At 41.4% G+C, this 20,054-nt stretch overlaps 1 protein-coding gene across 1 annotated transcript in view; it reads left to right on the forward strand.

Moving 5' to 3' along the window:
• Positions 1-20,054, forward strand: part of bmpr1bb (bone morphogenetic protein receptor, type IBb) — a 42,141-nt gene that overhangs the window by 17,309 nt on the left and 4,778 nt on the right. Inside the window, exons 3-7 of the mRNA XM_086053570.1 lie at positions 8,841-9,006; positions 15,744-15,912; positions 16,000-16,105; positions 17,318-17,420; positions 19,244-19,340. Of these exons, the coding sequence (XP_085909696.1) occupies positions 8,952-9,006; positions 15,744-15,912; positions 16,000-16,105; positions 17,318-17,420; positions 19,244-19,340 (530 nt within the window). The 5' untranslated portion in view covers positions 8,841-8,951. The remainder of the gene's footprint in view (positions 1-8,840; positions 9,007-15,743; positions 15,913-15,999; positions 16,106-17,317; positions 17,421-19,243; positions 19,341-20,054) is intronic.

Raw genomic sequence — 20,054 nt, forward strand, 5'->3', positions numbered from 1 at the left:
AGTAAGCTCAACATTGAAGTGTGTTTCACGGTGAATGTTTTGCATTGTGAACCCCCCCACTTGCCCCCTGCAATCACACACACACACACACAGCAGATGGAAAAAACATGCACTTTTACAAAAGGTCACAGTTAGTTGCTTTGCTCCAGCTTGGAAGTACTTTAAAGACTTGGACAGCTGTGAGATTCGCACGTTTTGCGAGCTGCCGTGTGTTTCCGTGTGTCCACACACACGCATTTCATCCCCCCCCTATTTAAATGAGACATAATATCCATTTTTGTTCTCATTTTAAAACAATCCCCAGGTGTCTTAAAGCGGACGTCAACCCAAACATATTTTTTTCAAGAATATATTCCCAGCAGGCCCACTAGTTGAAACACGGCATTCGGATTAATTTTGCATTTGTGGAATATGCACTTGTTTTTAGCCATCTGTAGGGGCGGCCATTTTGTCTACTCTCTGACCTGTTTTCTGAATCTGAGCCGCGATTGGTCGTTGTGAGCAGTTGTGATGTCATTTTCAGTCGACAGAAGACGAAATGGCCGCCCCCAGTGATGCCTACAAACGAGTGGATTAGCATTTATTCCACAAACGGAAAATCAATCAGAATGCCCTGTTTCAACTCGTGGGCTTGCATAGAACATATTCTTGAAAAAAATATGATTGCGTTGACTTCCGCCTTAATAACAAATATGTTACAACATTTTGTGAAAATACCCAAAGGTATATTGACAGCACTTTTACTCCCCATTTTTATGCTTAGCAAAGACTCTTGGATTGAATTTTCACTGGTGGAGGCAGCACTTCATCACTAAACCATATGTGCCGGATATGCCAATTAATTACACCTGCCAATTTAAGATGCAAATGAAGGGGTCTTCACACCCCTTAATCATCATCACATTTTGACGCCTTGCTCACAGCATGACAGATTTTGGCAAATAGGCAGCTCCCAAAAAATGTCCTCATTTAATTTTGGGTGATTTTTCCTCTGTGTTGTAAAGTTGCACAAATACTAAAGGACAACGTGTTATAAAACAGTCACATCTGCCTGTAATTCATAAATTTAAGCATCGAGGGCTGATTATATATTTTTTTCTTTTATTGGCTGATTAGTCTAGCGAACCAACTATTTGTACACAAACAACTAAGAAGTACATTTTACATAATATATCAAGAATATTTATATCAGTGCTTGAGTTGAACTAGAGAAGGACCTTCCAAAGGTGTGCTTGTTTCCAACTATGATGTAGTCTCTTTTTGGGGCGGGCGTGGGTTTTCCTTCGACAAATGTTGCAAACTAATCATGCGGTCGCCGCTGTTTGCCACATCAGTGAAACACACTTCACACCGGTGACACAAAGGAGCTTTATGCTGTGCAGTGAAGAAGGGGAGGTGGGGCGCGCATGGAAAATATGCCCAGAAGACCACCTCTCCCTCCCTCCCTCCCTCCCTCCGTCTCCTCCTTCTTCACTTCATTCACTCCAACAACATGTAATTGAAGTGAAGCGACGCCTTCAAGATGAGCGATGGAACATTTCTCGAATCTTTCTTTCGTAAGGTTTCCGATGCATTTAGAGCAGGGGCGGGCCAACCTTTGCGCCATATTTGGTTCCTGAAAACAGACGGACATGCCAGTTCTTTCGTGGATGAGGTTAAAATAAACGCATGAGTAGAATTATTTGAATCGTCATTTCGATTTTTTTCCCACCCCATTATTTATTTATTTGTTCTTATTTATTATTTAGTTAATGTAACTATAATTACAATCATTTACAACAAATCAGTTGTCATTTTCATTTCAAGAATAGAATATTTAACTTTTTGAAAAATATTTATAGTTCATTTCATTCTAATTGTTTAATCAATTTCATGAAATAAACAGGGAATTGGTAAATAAATGTGTTATAAATAACTGTGCTCATTGCATTGTCATATTGCTGACAGTCACTGACACAAAGCAAGTCTTCCCTCATTAAACCTTTCCTGCAGCTCTGATATGGCGCAAGCACACCAATTAATGCTCGTTAGGGGCTGCGTGATTAATGGTAAATGCGCCGCAATTTTCCCCCTTAATGACGGCGCTTCTTCCTCCTCCCGAACCAGGCAGGAAGCAAACACTTTGCTCCACTTGCTCCGTGTCTTCTAATTGAGTTGAATTTCTTTTTTTGGGGGGGGGTGAACAATGTAATCTGTTTTTAATAAAAAAATGGTACACTATAATAATTTACTGGATAAAAATAATCAGTGATGCTATAATTCAATAAAATGTCAAAAATCAAATATTTTCTGCCACTTTTTTTTTTTCAACGTCCATTGTGCTGCTCCTTCTGATGTGTGTGCCTCGGCCACCTGGGAGCAGTAAAAGACTCTTTTTGAAACATACTAAAATGCCGCTAGCAAGTAGTACATTAATTGCTGCCAGCGTTCAAGTGACGCCTCTCGACTGAAAGACAAACTTTTTCCATGGTGCACTTTTTTCACACCAAATCATTTCTGAGTAAGTGATTTATTTTGAAGGGTAATGGTATAAAATGTTTGTTTTAAACTATTATTTATGTATGTATGGTTCATTAGAACCTAATGCTAATCTGCATGTCTAACAAAACTCAATGCAGCTCTGCTTACCTTTTGGCTTCGGCATGATAGCAGGGGTGTCTCACCCTGGTGGCCTTGTGCAGTCCCAACTGTCGCTTGAAAGTGGATCTGGATTTCCCCCCAGTCTAGCTGATCAGTTTGATCATTGTTTTCTATATAGGTTAGCTCCATTGTGACGTCACAATTAGGTGAAATTGTCAGAACACAAAATATTTACACTACTTTGTTGTGCTTTCACTCTTGGTTCTGACAATTTGTCTACAGGCTATTGAAAATATTTTCTGCAATATGTCCATATTTTTGTCCCCCTCCCCCATCCTCTCTTTTTTTAGCACCTGCTGCAAACAGGTGGCACAACTCTTTGAGTAATCAGTATTGCAAGTGCAGATTGAGGTGCAGCCTCCACCAGGAGTGGGTGGGCATGAACTTTCGACCCCCACCCTTTGCTCTCATATGGCGTCCCCGCCGTTAATGCTCACTCTAGCTCTTCAACAGCCATCAAATGCATTTATTCAAATAAATAACAGCTTTCTGTTACCTAGCACTGGTTTTTGTTTGTGCCAGACATGTAGGTGTTAAGATAGAGTGTGTGAGCGCGTGTGTGTGTGACATGCTGAGGTTTAATGAGAGCAGGCAGGTGTGAGGGTCACGGCCAGTTTGTGGTTCGACCCCCACCGTCTGCTCGGTCTGACCGGCGGAGGAAGTCGCTAATTAGCGCCGCTAGCTGACGCGGACCCTCTGTAACCCACCATCCCCTTCGTTAACGCTCCTTCCATGTTGCAAGTTCGTTTCTTTTTTTTTTTTGTCAGCGTTGCTCGCCAGGCCGCTGCATCTGTGGATGCTTGTTTTCCCATTGGAAATAGTAAGACTCAAAATATTCAGGTTCCGCACTTCTGATATTAGCAGATATTTGTGTTTCAGCTACCATCACCAACTTCATGTAAATAGCATGTACACAATCATGAATCCATGTTACATAAATGACTATATTCAGTATTTTATTCAACACAAACAAACCAGCCAAACATAGTCAACCCAAACCAATTTTTTTTCAAGAATATGTTCTATGCAGGCCCACTAGTTGAAACAATATTGCGTTTGTGGAATATGAGTTAAGCAGCAAAATCCACCCGTGTTTAGCCATCTCAGGGGGCGGCCATTTTGTCACTTCTGTTGACTGAATATGACATCACAACTACTCAGGGCTCAGACAACGACCAATCATGGCTCGGCTTCAGAAAATAGCACAGCTGTGATTGGTCGTTACCTGAGCTCTGGGCAACTGCAATGTCAGTTCCAGTTGACAGAAGTGACAAAATGGCCGCCCCCTGAGATGGCTAAAAACGGGTGGATTAACTCCTATTCCACAAACGCAATATTTATCAGAATGCCTTATTTAGGCCTAGTGGGCCTGCATAGAACATATGCTTGACAAAAATATGTTTGGGTTAGCTTACCCCTTTAGTGGGGCGTGGCGTCATAACTTGAGTCATGTCTGCTCCATGCTCCTTGCAAGTGTTTTTATTTTGTATTTGTGTTTTTGACTGCTTGTCACTAAACAGCTAAAAGTGAGTTGGTGTTTGTAGCTCTCGTTTTTCTTCACTCGAGCAGAAACGTTACTGAAGCTGACTCGAGACAAAAAGTTTGGCTCACACGAGGCAAAAAAATCATCCAAGCGGCGGATCGTAACTCAAAAAAGTGGGGAATTCGGAAGTCAACGTAGTCTTGTATGAACACAACTTGATTCTCATAAAATTATGACTCTTTCCTTGTAAAATTATGTTTATTTTTAAGGTTATGACTTTTTTTCATAAAATTTTAACGTTGTTGTCATAAGATTACTACTGTTTCTGACACTCCTGACTGGTTACCTGCCAGTTACAGTGCACACTAAAAACTTATTTTCTCATTATTCTCATAAAAAGACTTTATCAAAATTTAAAATTTGGATTTTCTTCTCAAAAATTGAACTTGATTATACTTCAGTTGCAATTTCATTCTTAGCTTACAAATACAAGTCTTATGTTGGCATGTGCAATGCGTCCACAGTTTTTCTTGCCCCCCATCGGAGCCTTTGGCGGCCAGACAGCTGCGTTGCCACGGTAATAAACTTCTCTGGATGACATCACTTTTAACTCCGCAAATCCTCCCGATTTCACGGAAGCTCAGAACATTGGCCGTCCGACACGCATTCCGACGTCATCATCTGTCCTCTTTTGTTTGGCGGGTTAGCCTGGATCGCTCCCAGTGGTCCGCGTGTACAGCGTGTTGACGATGAAAGGCTTTTTGCGCTCTGAAAATGAAATATGAAGATTGTCATGGTGCATTGTGGTTATACTGTAAGTATTAGCACCAGCTCTCTGTTTCATAAGAAAATGTTTGTCTAAGAAATGGAGATGGATTTTTGCGACTGTACAAAGGATCCACGTTCATGTCAACATTAGTGCAAATGTTCGATAACACCTTTGTAATCATTTGAATCAAATTATGGTTTATCTAAATCTCGATGAGTCGTTGCTGTGCTCTTGGGGTAATTTTTGTTGGCCGGCCACTCTTGGGAGGTTCACAACTGTCCTATGTTTTCTCCGTTTGTGGATAAGGTCATTCACTATGGTTCACTGGAATCCTGAATCTTAACGAATTGCTCTGATAAATTTAGTCTTCGTCTGTTCTTGAATTTCTTTTAGTTTCAGGTTTTTGAGATTTTTTGGCTGATTTCATTTGTCATTTTCTATTTAAGTGATATCTTGATAGACCAGGTCTGAAGGTAATCATCTTGGTTGTGGTCAGTGATTGTTAAATATTAATATTTCACACAAAAAAAAAAAAATTGAAAAAAACACTTCATTTTATGTTTACTTGGGTTGTCTTTGTCTGCTATTTACATTTGTTCGATGATCATACACATTAAATTGAGGACACGATACAAAAAAGAACTTATCTAGTATCTATCTATCTATCTATCTATCTATCTATCTATCTATCTATCTATCTATCTATCTATCTATCCATCCATCCATCCATCCATCCATCCATCCATCCATCCATCCATCCATCCATCCATCCATCCATCCATCCATCCATCCATCCATCCATCCATCCATCTATCCATCTATCCATCTATCTAGCTTGATAGCTAGCTAGCTTGATAGCTTGCAGCTAGCTAGTCAGTGAGCGTCATTTCTTTTTTTTAATATTTGCCCAGCAGTTAGATAATGGACTAAAAGTAGTGGTGGGGGTGTATTATTGGGAGGTGGTCAGCAGAAATGTCAAATTCATACAAAAAGTATCATTCAAAAAATTGTCCTGCTCCAATGAACATAACAGGAGGGCAAAGGAAGTTTTCACTGGCAGTCTGCCCTACCTCCAAGGCGTCTTATGTGTTAGAGTAACCCCACTCGCACCCCCCACCTAGTGACGCTCACTCCCGCCTTCCCGCCCCTCTCCGGGGGCTCCACGCTGGGTGTGTGCTGGAGCGCAGAAGACCATGTGAGGTGCACTGACCCATTCTCTACGTGCCCCCCTCCCCGCCTCTGTTCCGAGGCTGCACAAGCACAAATGGAGCGTTAGGGTGGGGGGTGACATCTCCGGAGCTCCAAGGCCCATGGAGGTGCAGCTCCTCACACTTGGAGTGGAAGCAGGAGGCAGAGTGCCGAGGCCCTTTTGGCTCCCGTCGCTTTGAAACACTTTTTACACCACCAAGAATTCAACTTTGTTGACTTTCCTCCACTCCTTTGGAAGAGGATTTCGTTCATAAGAACGCATTCTATGTTGGTGATTTTACGTGTGCATGACTACAAGTTAATTCTTGTAGGATTATGACTTTTTCCTCATAGGATTAGCACAATGTTTCGACACTTTCTTAAGAATATGGCTTTATTCGACTTTGCTTACAACCTCATTCTCTTAAGTGTACGACTTTACTCTTGTGACATAATGTAATAAAAAAAACGAAAACCATTATAACTTTTGTAGCGGTGTAACAAAAAAACAAAAAAAACCCCGATTTGAATCGTTACATTTTAAAATCGCTGCATCCAATATCATATCGCATCCCATACATAGATTGAGATATGTATTGAATTGTCTTTCATGAGAGCTGTACACCAGATATAAATCAATATAAATTGTTTTGACATTGCTTATGATTTGTTCTTAATTAAGTTTGATAGGTTGGGCTTTGGAGAGCTGTTACATATTGTTGCATCTTTATAAACATACCATATTGAATCAAATTGTAATTCCAATGAATTGAACCGAATCGAATTGTTATAGTTAAAAATCATTTTACCATTGAATGGTATTGTAACCCATGTATCGAGAAACATTGAGTCGTCTTTTGTGGAGGGATACTAATGAGGCAAGGCTTTTCTATCTTATTTCAAGGAGATGTCATTAAAGACGACATCGCTTCATTGCCGTTTATGTGGCTACGACCATCACCACAAATGTCCACTTTAGGCTTCACGTTTCAAGAGGAATTCAATTAAAGGTAATTCCGCTACTCAAACAGACTTTTCAGATTCACAGACAATCAAGCACTTCGTGTTGCAAAAAATCTTCTACGTATCCAATCTAGGACAACATTTGAAAAAGCGACCCAGGTCAGATTTGAAAAAAATGGAATTGAGCTGTTCAGACCGTCATAAAAAAAACAACAGATACAGGTCGCATACGGGCAAAAAAAATTTGATCTGAGTCGCAAGATTATGAGTCGCATAAATCTCACATAGGATAATGCATTTTCTAAAAATATACATTTAGACCCTCATAAAATAAAAATGTATTATCACAGGCATATGAAAATACGATTTTTAAATATATTTTGTTGATATTAGTATGTTATTCTCATGAATTTGCCATTTTTATACCAAGCTGTTTATTTCATCCACCCGTCGGCAAGAGAATGCATCTCACAAGAATACTTTGTGACATGTTTGTGATTTTTTACTCTCAGTGAACTTGATGTAATCTGGCTAATAGCTGGGTTAATCCTTTTACGACATACATATTGACGTGAGGAATGTGTCCCCATTGTTAACGTGTGCGTCTGCCTCGGGGATTAGCGGCGGGTTGCAAAGTGGCGGCGGCCGTGCCTGGAGGTGTGAGCTCTAATCGCCTCGTCGTCACCTGACGCCACGCCGCGGCTTCTGCCCCGTTCACACACCTCTACACGCGCAAACACACACGATACTTTAGCATTTGCATTGCAATGTGCCTGCTGTGTAAACCTCTCTAATCCAAATTACTGACATTTTTACTGCATTTTGTAATTGCCATAACTGCCTGTAGTTGACTAGAATACTACAGTCTAAAAATAGTAAAAATATTAGTGGAATAATACTTGAAATAAATATATCATTGCTGTCAAACGATTACAATTTTTTAATTAATTAATCACAAACTTTTCCATAATTAATCGCGATTAATCGCATTTTTCAACTACAATTTTTTACGAAGCTTGGAACCGTTATTTACTTGAGTAAAATCTTGGAATTAATGTGGAAAAAAGTAAAAGTATATTTCGATTCAAAGACTGTTCTAATAGTTTTCTTTGATCCTTGAATACAATTCTTTTCCTGTAAAATACAACAGTTGAACGATACACCAAAGACGTACAACTAATACGGTATTTGAATTGAATTATTTTGGATTTCTCCAATGAGCCGTCAAGCAACTTTTTTAAAGTTAAACTATGTAAAAGTCCGTCTTTGCGACAGTGACGCTCCTCTAAGTTTGAATGCACAGTGAGCAGAGGTCAGCTGCTACAGGAAGTAAATAAAACTGAGTTAACTGAGTTAAATTTTTCTAAGTGCGTTATGAAATTTAAATTAATCTCCATAGTTAATGCTTTAATTTTGACAGCACTAATATATATATATATATATATATATATATATATATATATATATATATATATATATATATGTATTGAAAAAAAATTGACAGTGTGTGAAGTCATTCTCTACGGCTGTCACTATCAGGTCTTTTTGGAATCGATTAATCTCGATTATGCAATCGATTAAGCGAATGGATTTGTTTGTGTGTGTATGTAAGCATAGATCTGCTTCCACTGTGTCGATATCTCTGGTACTTCAATCCTCCTGTCACCTCCCCGTCGGTGTTGTGTTGTGGGGTCCACATGCGCTCAGCTGTCGCCTCAGTGGCAAAAAGGGCCGGACACCCAGAGAGAAGTAACACCCCCCGCCTCTTAACACCCCCCTTTTGCCTTTCTCTCCCAGGCTGTCAGTGTCGGAGTGGCTCAGTAGGTGGAGGACTGTATTCATCTTTCGACAACTTCTTGATTGCTGCGGGAGGATTTGAAAAGCGGCGGTGGCGGCAGCGGTGGCGCGATGCTAGCCTGGCATGCTCTGCTCCTGATGACGCTGCTGAGCCCAAAATCGCAAGGTGAGCCAAGACAAGTGTGCGCTTCTACGGCTGTACGAGAGTGCCAGCTTGGGAGTTTTTGGGGGTTATGTGCCATCACTCTGTTGATTCTTTTTTGGGGTGTTTGCGTTCATTCTGGTACATTACAACTTTTTCTTGTAAGCTTACAACTTCAAAAAATCTGACCTTTTCTAATTTAGAATAATTAAAGTGTTGTGAATTATGACTTGTGAAAAACACATTATTAGCGTGAGATTATGACTTTATTCTTGTATGAAAACTTGGATTACAACTATATTCTTGAATTTAGAGGTGCAACAATTAATCGATTAATCAATAACTAATTGATTGTCAAATTAATTGACAACTGACAGTCAATTAATCATTAAGAGCCATTGTTTAATCTAAGTACCATAACGGTACATATTTGTACAAAAAAATCATTTTTTCATGGAAAAAGCTTATTGGGGATTGATCCGCGTTTTTTGAAGAATTTTTTAGGTTTATAGTTTTTAAATGCATTTTATATCGGGTGTCTATTATGTGTGTGATTTTGCTCTTCACGAGTGATAGGGATCGGGTCCGGAACTCTTTATATACTTCGGCGGCTTTAATAGTATGCTAACTAGACTTTAAACATCAACTGCAGTGAATTAGTTAACATAAGATTAGAATTAATGAGACTGTATTTCAGAATGACCAGGCAAATGCAACTATAAATACGATAACATTAGCGGTAGCCACCAAGGTAACGTTAGCAAGTGTAAAGATGCGCTAACTCTGCTAAAGGGTAGCCAGTGTCAGAAACTTGAATTTGAAGTTTACGTTCATAGTTATGGGGATGATTTTGCCACGTAAAACTCAATGCATTTGCCCATCAAAGGCAATGCAAGGGCATTGAAAAAGGGATTTAAATTGCTCATATCTCGACCAATTTCCATGAGTTTTTTTTTTTTTTTTTGCCAAAGCGTAAAAAATGTATGTATTTTAACTTGAGAAAAGTTACTCCTAGTTCCTTTGTAGTTATTGTACGACGTTGAGTTAACGCTCTTATGTCCCGCTGCACACTCCTGTTCTGCATCGTTTGAAGATGGACAGCCAGTTGTCTTTTTACGATGAATGCCAACAGTGTCCTGCTGGCCTGTAAGGTTGTGACAGGCGGTCGGGTCCGCGACCGCCCCCCCCCTTCCCTATCTCAAGCCCCCCTCCAGGCCCTCAAGTGGGGCACCTCGGCATTTGTTCTCTTTCTAGTCAGGAAAATGATTGACAAGCCGACACGATTTGTATTCAAAACACTTGAGCGGCACATTAGACACGACTCCCGCGTTCCCGTGGGAATTGAGTAGGAAATCGTAGGACGCCACCGCTGCGATTTTTAATTCAATTTTTTTTTTCCTTTGTCGATTTTTGCACTCACCACAATGCATATTTTTCCATGGAAATATTTTGTTTTTAGTCGTCCCATGGCCTAGGTTACTAATGACTATTGCAGTCCTTTTTATGCAACTTTTTTTTTTTTTTTTTTTTGCGAGCTACCGTTCAAGCGCACAGACATTATGGTGGAAGAGTGCTAAAGATATAGACCAGCTGTAAAATCCAGTAGTGACGGGGTGCTGGCTGTAACTTTCGCAGTTGGTGATGAAATACCTCCCGTGCCGCTGCAGCCGACGATGATGACGAGTACCTCGCCGTAAGAGTCTCTTATCAGCGTGTTTTATTCATGTACGTACGGCGTAATAATAATCACTAATGTACAGCGCTATCTTACAGCTACGGTTGTTTTTAAAGGGCTCTATAAATAAAGTCGAGTATAATGTGATACCACACCCCACACCCCCGCCATCCAATCATTCTATCTGTGTCTATCGTTAATGAATGAAAATGAAGAGTTTTTTTATGAGATATGCAAGCAAATGTTTCGCAAAGGCCTCACATTTTCATCGCTACATTTTCGCGCTGACGGAGTGCTTCCGATGAGCACGCCACAAGCGCTTTATAGCGCTATTTTACTCGATTGCCTAATACGCCAAAATCCGACCACACTACACTTGACTTTATTCTCGCCCCGACGTCTCAGCCGTACTTCCTTGCCTTCCTTTGTGATCTGATATGTTGAGGATCCCTCAAACGAGTAAAACATGTGGGAGATTGGCCATAAATCTGAGCGGCACAGTCTTTTACGCCAGCCACCTGTTTCTGGAGGCCGTCTGCAGAGACTCACACATACATGGACTACTAGAGCGATGCTTGCGTTTGATATTAGCCTAGTTTGTACAGTTTCAGTCGGGCACAGGGTTGACGTAGCCATGAGCCTCCTCCCCTTACATGAACGATCGGGGTGGGGTGGTGGGGGGCTCGAGGTCAGTCGCCAAGTGCCGGCTAAACGGCACATACGGGCGCATCCGCCGGGGCTGGGTATCGCCAACTACCGGACGATACGATGCATATCGTGATAATGGAGTCACGATACGATACATGGCCTCCAAGGCGAAGCGTATTTCCGATTAGTTTTACGTGACTTTTACATACATTTTTAAGAAAAGACTCATAAAGATACGCAAATTATCATTTTTATCACGCTGGATGCGAAAATGTTTTCTTTTAGCAGCACTTCTAGTTTACAGCCAGACTGGTCGAAATGTGTGCGCACTGTAGAGCAAGGAACAGCTTTCAGGGTCTCACCAGGAAACCTTATGAATGAATGTTCAATATCAATTCTGACGACTCCGTATGGATATGCGTATTTGTCAAGAGGCCCACAACGATATATTCCCTTGTCTTTTTTTTTTTTTTTTATCACACCCTTAGCATCCACGATGTTGAGGCTCTCATTTAAAGCGAATGAAAGGCGCCGCTGACATTGGCTATGATTGAAGTCGGCTTCGACCGCTCCTACAGTGGCGCAGCCCTCCCTCTCGTAGGGCCACTAGCCTGCAGTCATCTGCGAAATTGAAGCGCAGGGTTATGCCATGCTGGATTGATGCCGATCACGACAATAGAGCCCTGAAAGTGATGTAAGTGGAAATATACTGTAAAATCACATTAAAAAAAGCTATAAACTACAGACTGATTGATTGATTGGCAATTTCAGATTTCTACACAAACATCTGCAGGATTTTAGGCGTGCGAATGATGAAGCTCGATATAACGGGGGGACACTTCACTGGGGTTTGTCCCGGCATTTAGTTTGTTCTTAAATATTTGGTTGTCCGTATGGGGATGTGAAGCTTGCCTTATTGATTGTCCAAAAAACAGCGTCTTAGGTTATAGCCCGTCTGTGTTTGTGTGTTGTCTTTGTGGATATGGCACCTCTCTGCAAAACTGGCACCCGTGCGTCACATTTCTCTGCCAGCCAGTGCAAATTTGACAGAGTTGGTCCGAGGATACGCGGGATCGGACGGTAGGCAAGTCCGGCATCATCTTGTCAAACCATGACAGACACTCCTGCATCGTCTTCATCCCCAGGGCTGCACGGTCACGGCTGGTAAACACGGAGCAGGTCGCCGGAACAGTAGAAACAGATGACCCGTGGGGGGGAGATGGATTGGAATGCGCTCTTCCGACACATTCGCGCGCACATACGTCCAATCTTTGAAGCCCGTCGAGGGGTTAAGAAGCATGAGGCGGAGGCCGCAGGATGAATGACCCCCTTGGCAAGTTGCTCGCTATCCCCTCTAGGGGTCGGAGAGCACCCCTGAGACACATGGAAGATGTCTCCTTTGAGCGGGAGATTTATGACGGCCACCTGGAGGAACTTATCCCGCTCGTCATCCTCTGCGCTTGTGAAGACGTGATTGAACGGTCGTCAGGGCGGGAAATTGGCACTCGGGGAAACGAGCGTGATCATATATATTGGTACCAAGCATGTTTTTGGAATGTGGGAGGAAAGCGGAGTACCCGGAGAAAACCCACGCAGGCACGGCGGGAAACCAAGTCGAGTCATTGTGCTGCCTTCAATATTTGCGTTTGTTTATGATTGGCACCGTTCTGCATGCAATTGATGACAACAATGAGGGCGAGACCACCCAAAACTGAGAGCTCCCTGGTGAACTTCATATAAGCAAAAATTTATGGAATTCATCGGAGAGTTCGTCTATATGATGCTCAAACATCGAAGATGAGTAAAGCTGAGCAGATGCGTTAGAAATGAGTCATTAATTGTTCCTGGTGAGTTACGTTCAAGGTTGAAGTGTTGAGAGCTTTTCCTATCAATAATGTGGAGAACACTGGATAGTAGAGAAATGTCACAGTAACATACTGTACATCCAGTGTGTGTGTGTGTGTGTGTGTGTGTGTGTGTGTGTGTGTGTGTGCGTGCGTGTGTCTATGCGGAGGAGCAGCCTGTGGAATGTGTGGGGGATGTAGATCAGATTTCGGGGTGACCTTGAAAGCGGCCGTTGCTGACATAGCAAGTCTGTTTGTTGGCTGCGCATAACGCCAAATTGTCTCAAGATTGACGACACTTTGTTTTTTTTTGTTTTTTTCTTCTAACAATGAGCTTATTTTGATCACATTTCAATATCATAATGCTTTTTGATTGGATTTGACATCCCATTTTGCCATGCCATTTTGTCCCCAGCACCATTGTGTTTCCGCTTAGCCAGTGCGTATAGTGCTTGTCTGCGTTTGTGCGCCGGGAGTATCTTTGCCTTTTTTGCCCTCCCCTCCTCTCCGTCCACCCCTCAGCATTAATGGTAAGTACAGCATTTTCTTTTTCTTTTTTTTATTTTAATGTATTTTAGTATTTTGACGTGAATTTCGACTTCAATGGTGAAATCCGATTTACGCGGAAATTGGGGTTACTTTGCATATTAGAGAGCGAGAGAGAGAGAGAGACATACACGCACAGGTGTCAATGATAATTGCGACAAAGCATGCAAGAAATACATTCACATTTCATACATTCACTGTATGAAAGCATTTCAGTAGTAAGTCTGAGAGCTATTCCTGAATTATGTCCCTCATATTGTCAAGCCCTGATGACATAAAAACTACTAATCCTGTAGGAAAGGCCGAAAAGTAATATATTATACATATATTAGTAACAAATCTGTTGATCTTTTTTAGTTCGGTGTTTTAAGGATTGCCTAATTTGCATGCATTTATTTAACGTGGATATGTGTGAAGCGTCTCATCCTGTGTAGTCTACCCTTGAATATCGGTCGTTTTTTGTCCATTTTAAAGGTGTTCTCATACATACTAAGGCATTTCAGATTGATAACAAATAAGGGAAAAATTATATAACTTGAAATGTTGTGACCTAATGTGCGCTGGTCTGGGCCGTGAAACTCAAGTAATCCAGTAATTTTCTTGACATGATGTTAAAAATGCGGACATTCAGATCAATTGTTCTGGAAGTGGATTTCAATAGGTTGGCAGCACTTATGTGTGCTTTTTTTTTTTTTTTTTTTCCCATTTCGAACCTTGTTTCTTTGCATTTCTGAACCTCTCAATGTTTCTTCTACTATTTAAAATGGGCACGGACACACTATTTGTAGTGGTTCAGAATCCCGGAGAGTGTGAACATCGCCAAATTCTCCCACCTTCACATGCTGGTTTGCGTTTGCAGCCTTGCCCTGAGCGCCAGACAGGATCACAAGAGGGAGTATCGTTGCCCTGATAAGGTTTTGCTTTGCATGTGACAACTCCTCCAGAAAATATGATGTCAGCTTTCCCTGAATGACCTGCCCCTGCGCTCGTTGATAAAAACCAAACGCTTATTCGAGGCGAGGTTTATCTAAAAAAGGTTTAATGACCTCATGAAGCATTCCACTTTCTTTTTATGCATGAGCGCGCACTTTACAGACTTGCAGATGCTGATTAAAAAAAAAAAAAAAAAGACGCCAAGGTCGCTTTTGGGAGATCAGAAGGAGTGTACAAAATTCCCCGTGAACGTAGATTATCTTAGGAGAACATGCTGTGCGATTTCAAGAGCACAACAAATGTGACTCACATGATGCTGTCTCCTTTTTGATCTGACCAACGGTCATTTTAAAACTTCATTTTTAATGGTCTTAATTTTAACGTTTGACGGGATGACACAAAATGACTCATCAACGGATTGTTAAATTTAGAAAAGTCTCCGTAGACTGTACTATAGACATTATTATCCTTACAAAGATTTCACGTTTAGTCTAACTCTCATATCGTACCTCAGATGTAATTATAATAAATGAGGCAATCCTGCAAAATGGTAGTTGCAGTGTGCATTCTGTCCACTAGAGAGTGCTCCAGCATTAGCGATAAACAATTCAACACCAGGTGGTACATTATCTTAAAAAAACAATACATAAAAACAACAGTTGGTTAACGTTGGGTCTTAGAAACCTCTTGGCTGAGTGCCAAGGTCTATTTTTTTAAATGTATTTAATAATAATAAAAAAAAAAAAGCATTTTATTTTCTCAGTTTTGCATTTCATGTATTCAATGTTAATTTAATTTTTTTTTACCTTTTATTTTAAACAAATTTATTCATTTTACATTTTAACATTTTATTTGAATTGAATTGAATTTATCAAATATAACCTGATCTGAGTCTTTGATAAAGATAAGATGCATAAATAAGACGCATAATATCATTTCCTTTTTAATACAGTGAGTCTTACTCTCGGTCTGTCGACATCATCATGTCGGTCGCTTGAGTCGGCACGGTGGATGTCGTTACCATGGAGACGGTTTTCATCCTAGTTCTTGCCTGGATCCTTGAACCTCACATTTATATAGCTTTTCTTTGAACTTGTCTCTATTTATGTGTTCAGGCAAGTTGTTGGACAGCATGCTGCTGAGGAATGCCTGGAAGCAGGAGTCGGAGCGGCGGCCCGAGGGGAGCAGCAACAACAGTGGTGCAGCCACCCTTACGGCCCAAAACATGCTGTGGTGTCACTGCACCCAGCACTGCCCTGAAGACTCCGCTAACAACAGTTGCATGTACGGTAGAACTCATTAGGTAGACTCCAGCCACACATGGGAAAAATGTCACATTTTCATGAATTGACATTTAATGTTGTTTGTCAGGACGGACGGTTTCTGTTTCACCATGGTGGAGGAGGAAGAGGAGAGCGGTCTGGCCGTGTTCACGTCGGGCTGTTTGGGGATGGCTGGATCGGAGTTCCAGTGCAGAGTGAGTTGTCTTCCCTCCATGTGTTCATGTGTACCTAATAGCGGTGTAACCAAAAGCGATTTGACTTAAAAAAAATAGCTTTTCATTTAGAAGATTAGTGCATCGAATCAAACCGAATCGAATCGTCCCACTCGTATACCGACATATGTTTTGAATTGTCTTTCATTGGAGAGATCTGTCTTTAAAAGAAATGCCACGTGTAGAGTACTGACAAGTTCATTCACATGTATGTAAAATGACAATAACAAAACTCACTGCATCACACGGTTTTGAACCGAGCCATAGCATATGGAATCGAGTCGTAATCAACCAAGTGAATCTAATCGTTCCACTTCAAATTCAGACAAGTCCTTGAATCGTATTGCACCCCATGTATTGGGATATGGATCAATGTTTTTTTTTATTGGAGAGAGGCACACCCCTATTACCTAACAAATTGGGTCAAGGTGTGTGGTTGGGTTAGTTTTGAGTCAGTGTTGGGTTGGTGTTGGAGTTTGGGTTAGAGTCAAGGTTGGGGCGGAGGTAGGGATTGGGGGTTAGTTGTAGTGTCAATCAAAATTCTTCGAAGAGGGGGATGTGAGGGCGCTGGGGTTGGTTTTCGAAATGGAGATTTAAAAAATGTTGGCGTTGGGGCTGGGCGGTTTAGTGTTAGGTTGGGATAGGAGTCAGGTTTGTGGTTAGGGCTAGAGTCAGTGTTGGGTTGGGGTTGCGACAGAAGTTTGATTTAATGCCACAGGAGGCATGAATTAGTTACATAAAGGAGAGTCACAGCTCGTAGCTTGTAGCTTAGCGCCTAGCATTCGCAAGCAGCCAGTAAAGCAGGGACTTGGGTAACTGTGTGACGTGGATACAGTGCTTTTTAACCAATTTGGAGCTGATTGGTTAGTGTGTCCTGTCACAAGAGCGCTTAAAACAAAAAAAACAACAAAAAAAACACAGCTTTGATGATCAGGAAATCGTGTTGTCTGAGATCACAATTTCAATGCCAAAACAATAAATCGTTAAGCGCTAGTTCACGTGCAGGAGTTTGTAATTTATGGTTTCATGGTTAGGTTTTAGGTTTAGGGTTGGGTTAGGTTTTAGGCTTAGGTTATAGATTTAGAATTAGGGTTACTGGCTGGTTCTGGATTCCATGTGTTCTTGTGGTAATCAACTTTTCTGTCGAACCCATGTTAAGTCTTGTGACTTGTGCCGTGCGTTATTGCCGGATAGGACATGGTGAACACTCGCTACAGGAGAGCTCTGGAGTGCTGCACGGATCAGGACTATTGCAACCGCAACCTTCACCCTACTCTACCTCCCTTGCGGACCTCAGGTGAGACACGCGGCCGTCTTACAGCTCTCTTTTTAGATCGCAGATTCAGCCCACTGCGAATTCATGCTTGCGTTCCGTACGTTGGCACCGAGCAGTTTGTTTTGGTTCACTACACCCCCGACTGGTTAGACATCAGCATGGTCTTTCAAGTTCAAACCTGAATAGGCGCATCGCAGGTTACATTTATGAGTAGCAGTTTGGCTGCTGCTAAGCACCTTGTTCTCGGCTTGGGTTGGGCTGATATTGTGCTCACGTCAAGGCGAGAATTACGAAAGAGGAGAAGGAGAAAATTCTGAACAGGGTGCATGTCACTGGCAAGGCCGCGCTGATGCTCACTTCTCTCGGTTGTGACTCCGGGGAGGCTGGCTGACCTTCTCTGAGCAGTTGTGATGTCATTTTCAGTCGACGGAAGTGACAAAATGGCCGCTCCCAGAGATGGCTAAAAACGAGTGGATTAACTCTCATTCCACCCCCTTTAAAAGTGGCTTTCTATAATTGTGAGGATGGCTTTTGCAAAAAAACAGGTCTAATGCTGTATGTTCTTTTTCACAGACCAATTAATTTTGTTATTATGTCTGAACTAGTTTTGAATAAAGTTTATTTCTTAAAAGTTCTTTTTTTTCTCATTTCGTCTGGACCTATAAGAGTGGAACTGGTTTATTTGCGTTACAAACCCACTCAGTGCGTTATCACTTGAAATGATACTTTTGACACTCTGGTATCCAGGAAACCAAAAACTGCATTTGGCTTTTTTGGTCTCTTGACATTTTGAGACACATGTTTCCTACTGCTTTTTTCCCCTCAAGATACATTACAATTCCATATTATGAGAACATACTTGATATGCTGCATGTTTTGTCCAAAATTGAAGAGAATCGATAAGGAATCGAATCAATAAGCAGTCTCGATAAACTAATCGTACTCACTCAATTCTAATCAGATCCCAGCCCTATCCCCAAGTCTGCAGGCGAAACAGAACCTGCTGGCTTGGCTTGTTCTCTCTCACCCTGGAATGAAAAAGACAGCCTCGCCCCAGGGGCTGCTTCAGTTTCTCGACTCGAGACGGATGCGAGATGTCTGTCAGTCCATCTGTTTGGCGCTTGCTCTGCCTTCACGTGCGCATTGCTGTCGCACTTCTGTTTCACTTTTATTCTCCAACAAACACTTTGTTTTCCCTTTTCGGAAGGAAGCGACGGCCGATTTGTGAAGTTGCTTGCGAGGGGAGGGAAGGTGTTGTTTGTCCTGTTTGAATCTATTTCCGGAGTCATGACCAACTGACGGAAAATGCCAATTAGCGAAACCATTCTTAGCTGAGTTTGTGACATTGTCTGATGTATTCTTTATTCATTTGAGATGACAGAAAAAAAATGTTAACTTATTTATTAGTGTGCTGGGTTGGTCAGGGTTAGCGTAGTGGTTAAATCCCGCTGAGTGGGGAACGATCGCGAGTGTTTTGTTTTCGACGACAGCAAATGTTGCGTTCACGTCAGGGTTCGTTCAATGTCGCAAATGTTCTCAAAACGTTGTGAGTTACTGATTACCGCTTTGGGTTAGAGTTGTGATTTAAAAAAAAAAAAATACAACTCACCTATTGGATCTCATTTCCTGTGTGTGTGTGTGTGTGTGTGTGTGAGTGACAGGATCATGACTGGCTGAAAGTTTAGAGCCCCAGAGCTGCTACTGGAGGCATGTCCGTGTGACATGTGATCTTTAGGATTCAGGAAGGGGATGTGATCGATCCCCGGCTTGCGGGTGCATGGAGGGAAATCGGTCCCGTATAGGGAAAATCACATGTTCTTTTTTTTCTTTTTCTTTTTTTTTAGATTATGTGGACAGCGGTGCCCATTACTTGGCTCTCCTCATTTCCATCACGGTCTGCAGCGTTTTGGTCGTAATCGTCTTCATCATCTGCTGTGTCAGGTAACCTTCTGTTTTGAACTTTGAACTTAGTCACAGAAATCAGTGGTGTAAAGTATTTGTACTTTGTTACTGTACTTAAAGTGAAAGTCAACCCAAACACATTTTTTTCAAGAATATGTTCTATGCAAGCCCACTAGTTGAAACAAGGCAATATGATAAATATTGCATTTGTAGAATAAGAGTTAATCCACCCGTTTTTAGCCATCTTTGGGGGTGGCCATTTTGTCACTTCTGTTGACTGAAAATGACCTCGCAGTTGCCCAGAGCTCAGGTAACGACCAATCACAGCTGTACTATTTTCTGAAGCTGAGCCATAATTGGTCGTTGTCTGAGCCCTGAGTAGTTGTGATGTCATTTTCAGTCAAGGGAAGTGACAAAATGGCTGCCCCCTGAGATGGCTAAAAACAGGTGGATTTTGTTGCTTAACTCATATTCCACAAACGCAATAATAATCAGATTGCCGTGTTTCAACTAGTGGGCCTAATGGGAACTTATTCTTGAAAAAAATATGTTTTGGTTGACTTCTGCTTTAAGTAGATTTTCTAGGTATCTCTCTACTTTAGTAGAATATTTCTTTTCCGGATGACTTTTTACTTTTGCTCCCTAAATTTGAAATTAGCTATCCGTACCTTCCACTCTTAGCATTGTCAAAATAGGCAAGCTAAAATTAAAAACGTTTTACTTATTTACAGAATTTGCTTTTGCACAAACATT

Source organism: Filicampus tigris, chromosome 15, assembly GCF_054856515.1.
Source record: "Filicampus tigris isolate MCC_2025a chromosome 15, RoL_Ftig_1.0, whole genome shotgun sequence".
Classification (NCBI taxonomy): domain Eukaryota; kingdom Metazoa; phylum Chordata; class Actinopteri; order Syngnathiformes; family Syngnathidae; genus Filicampus; species Filicampus tigris.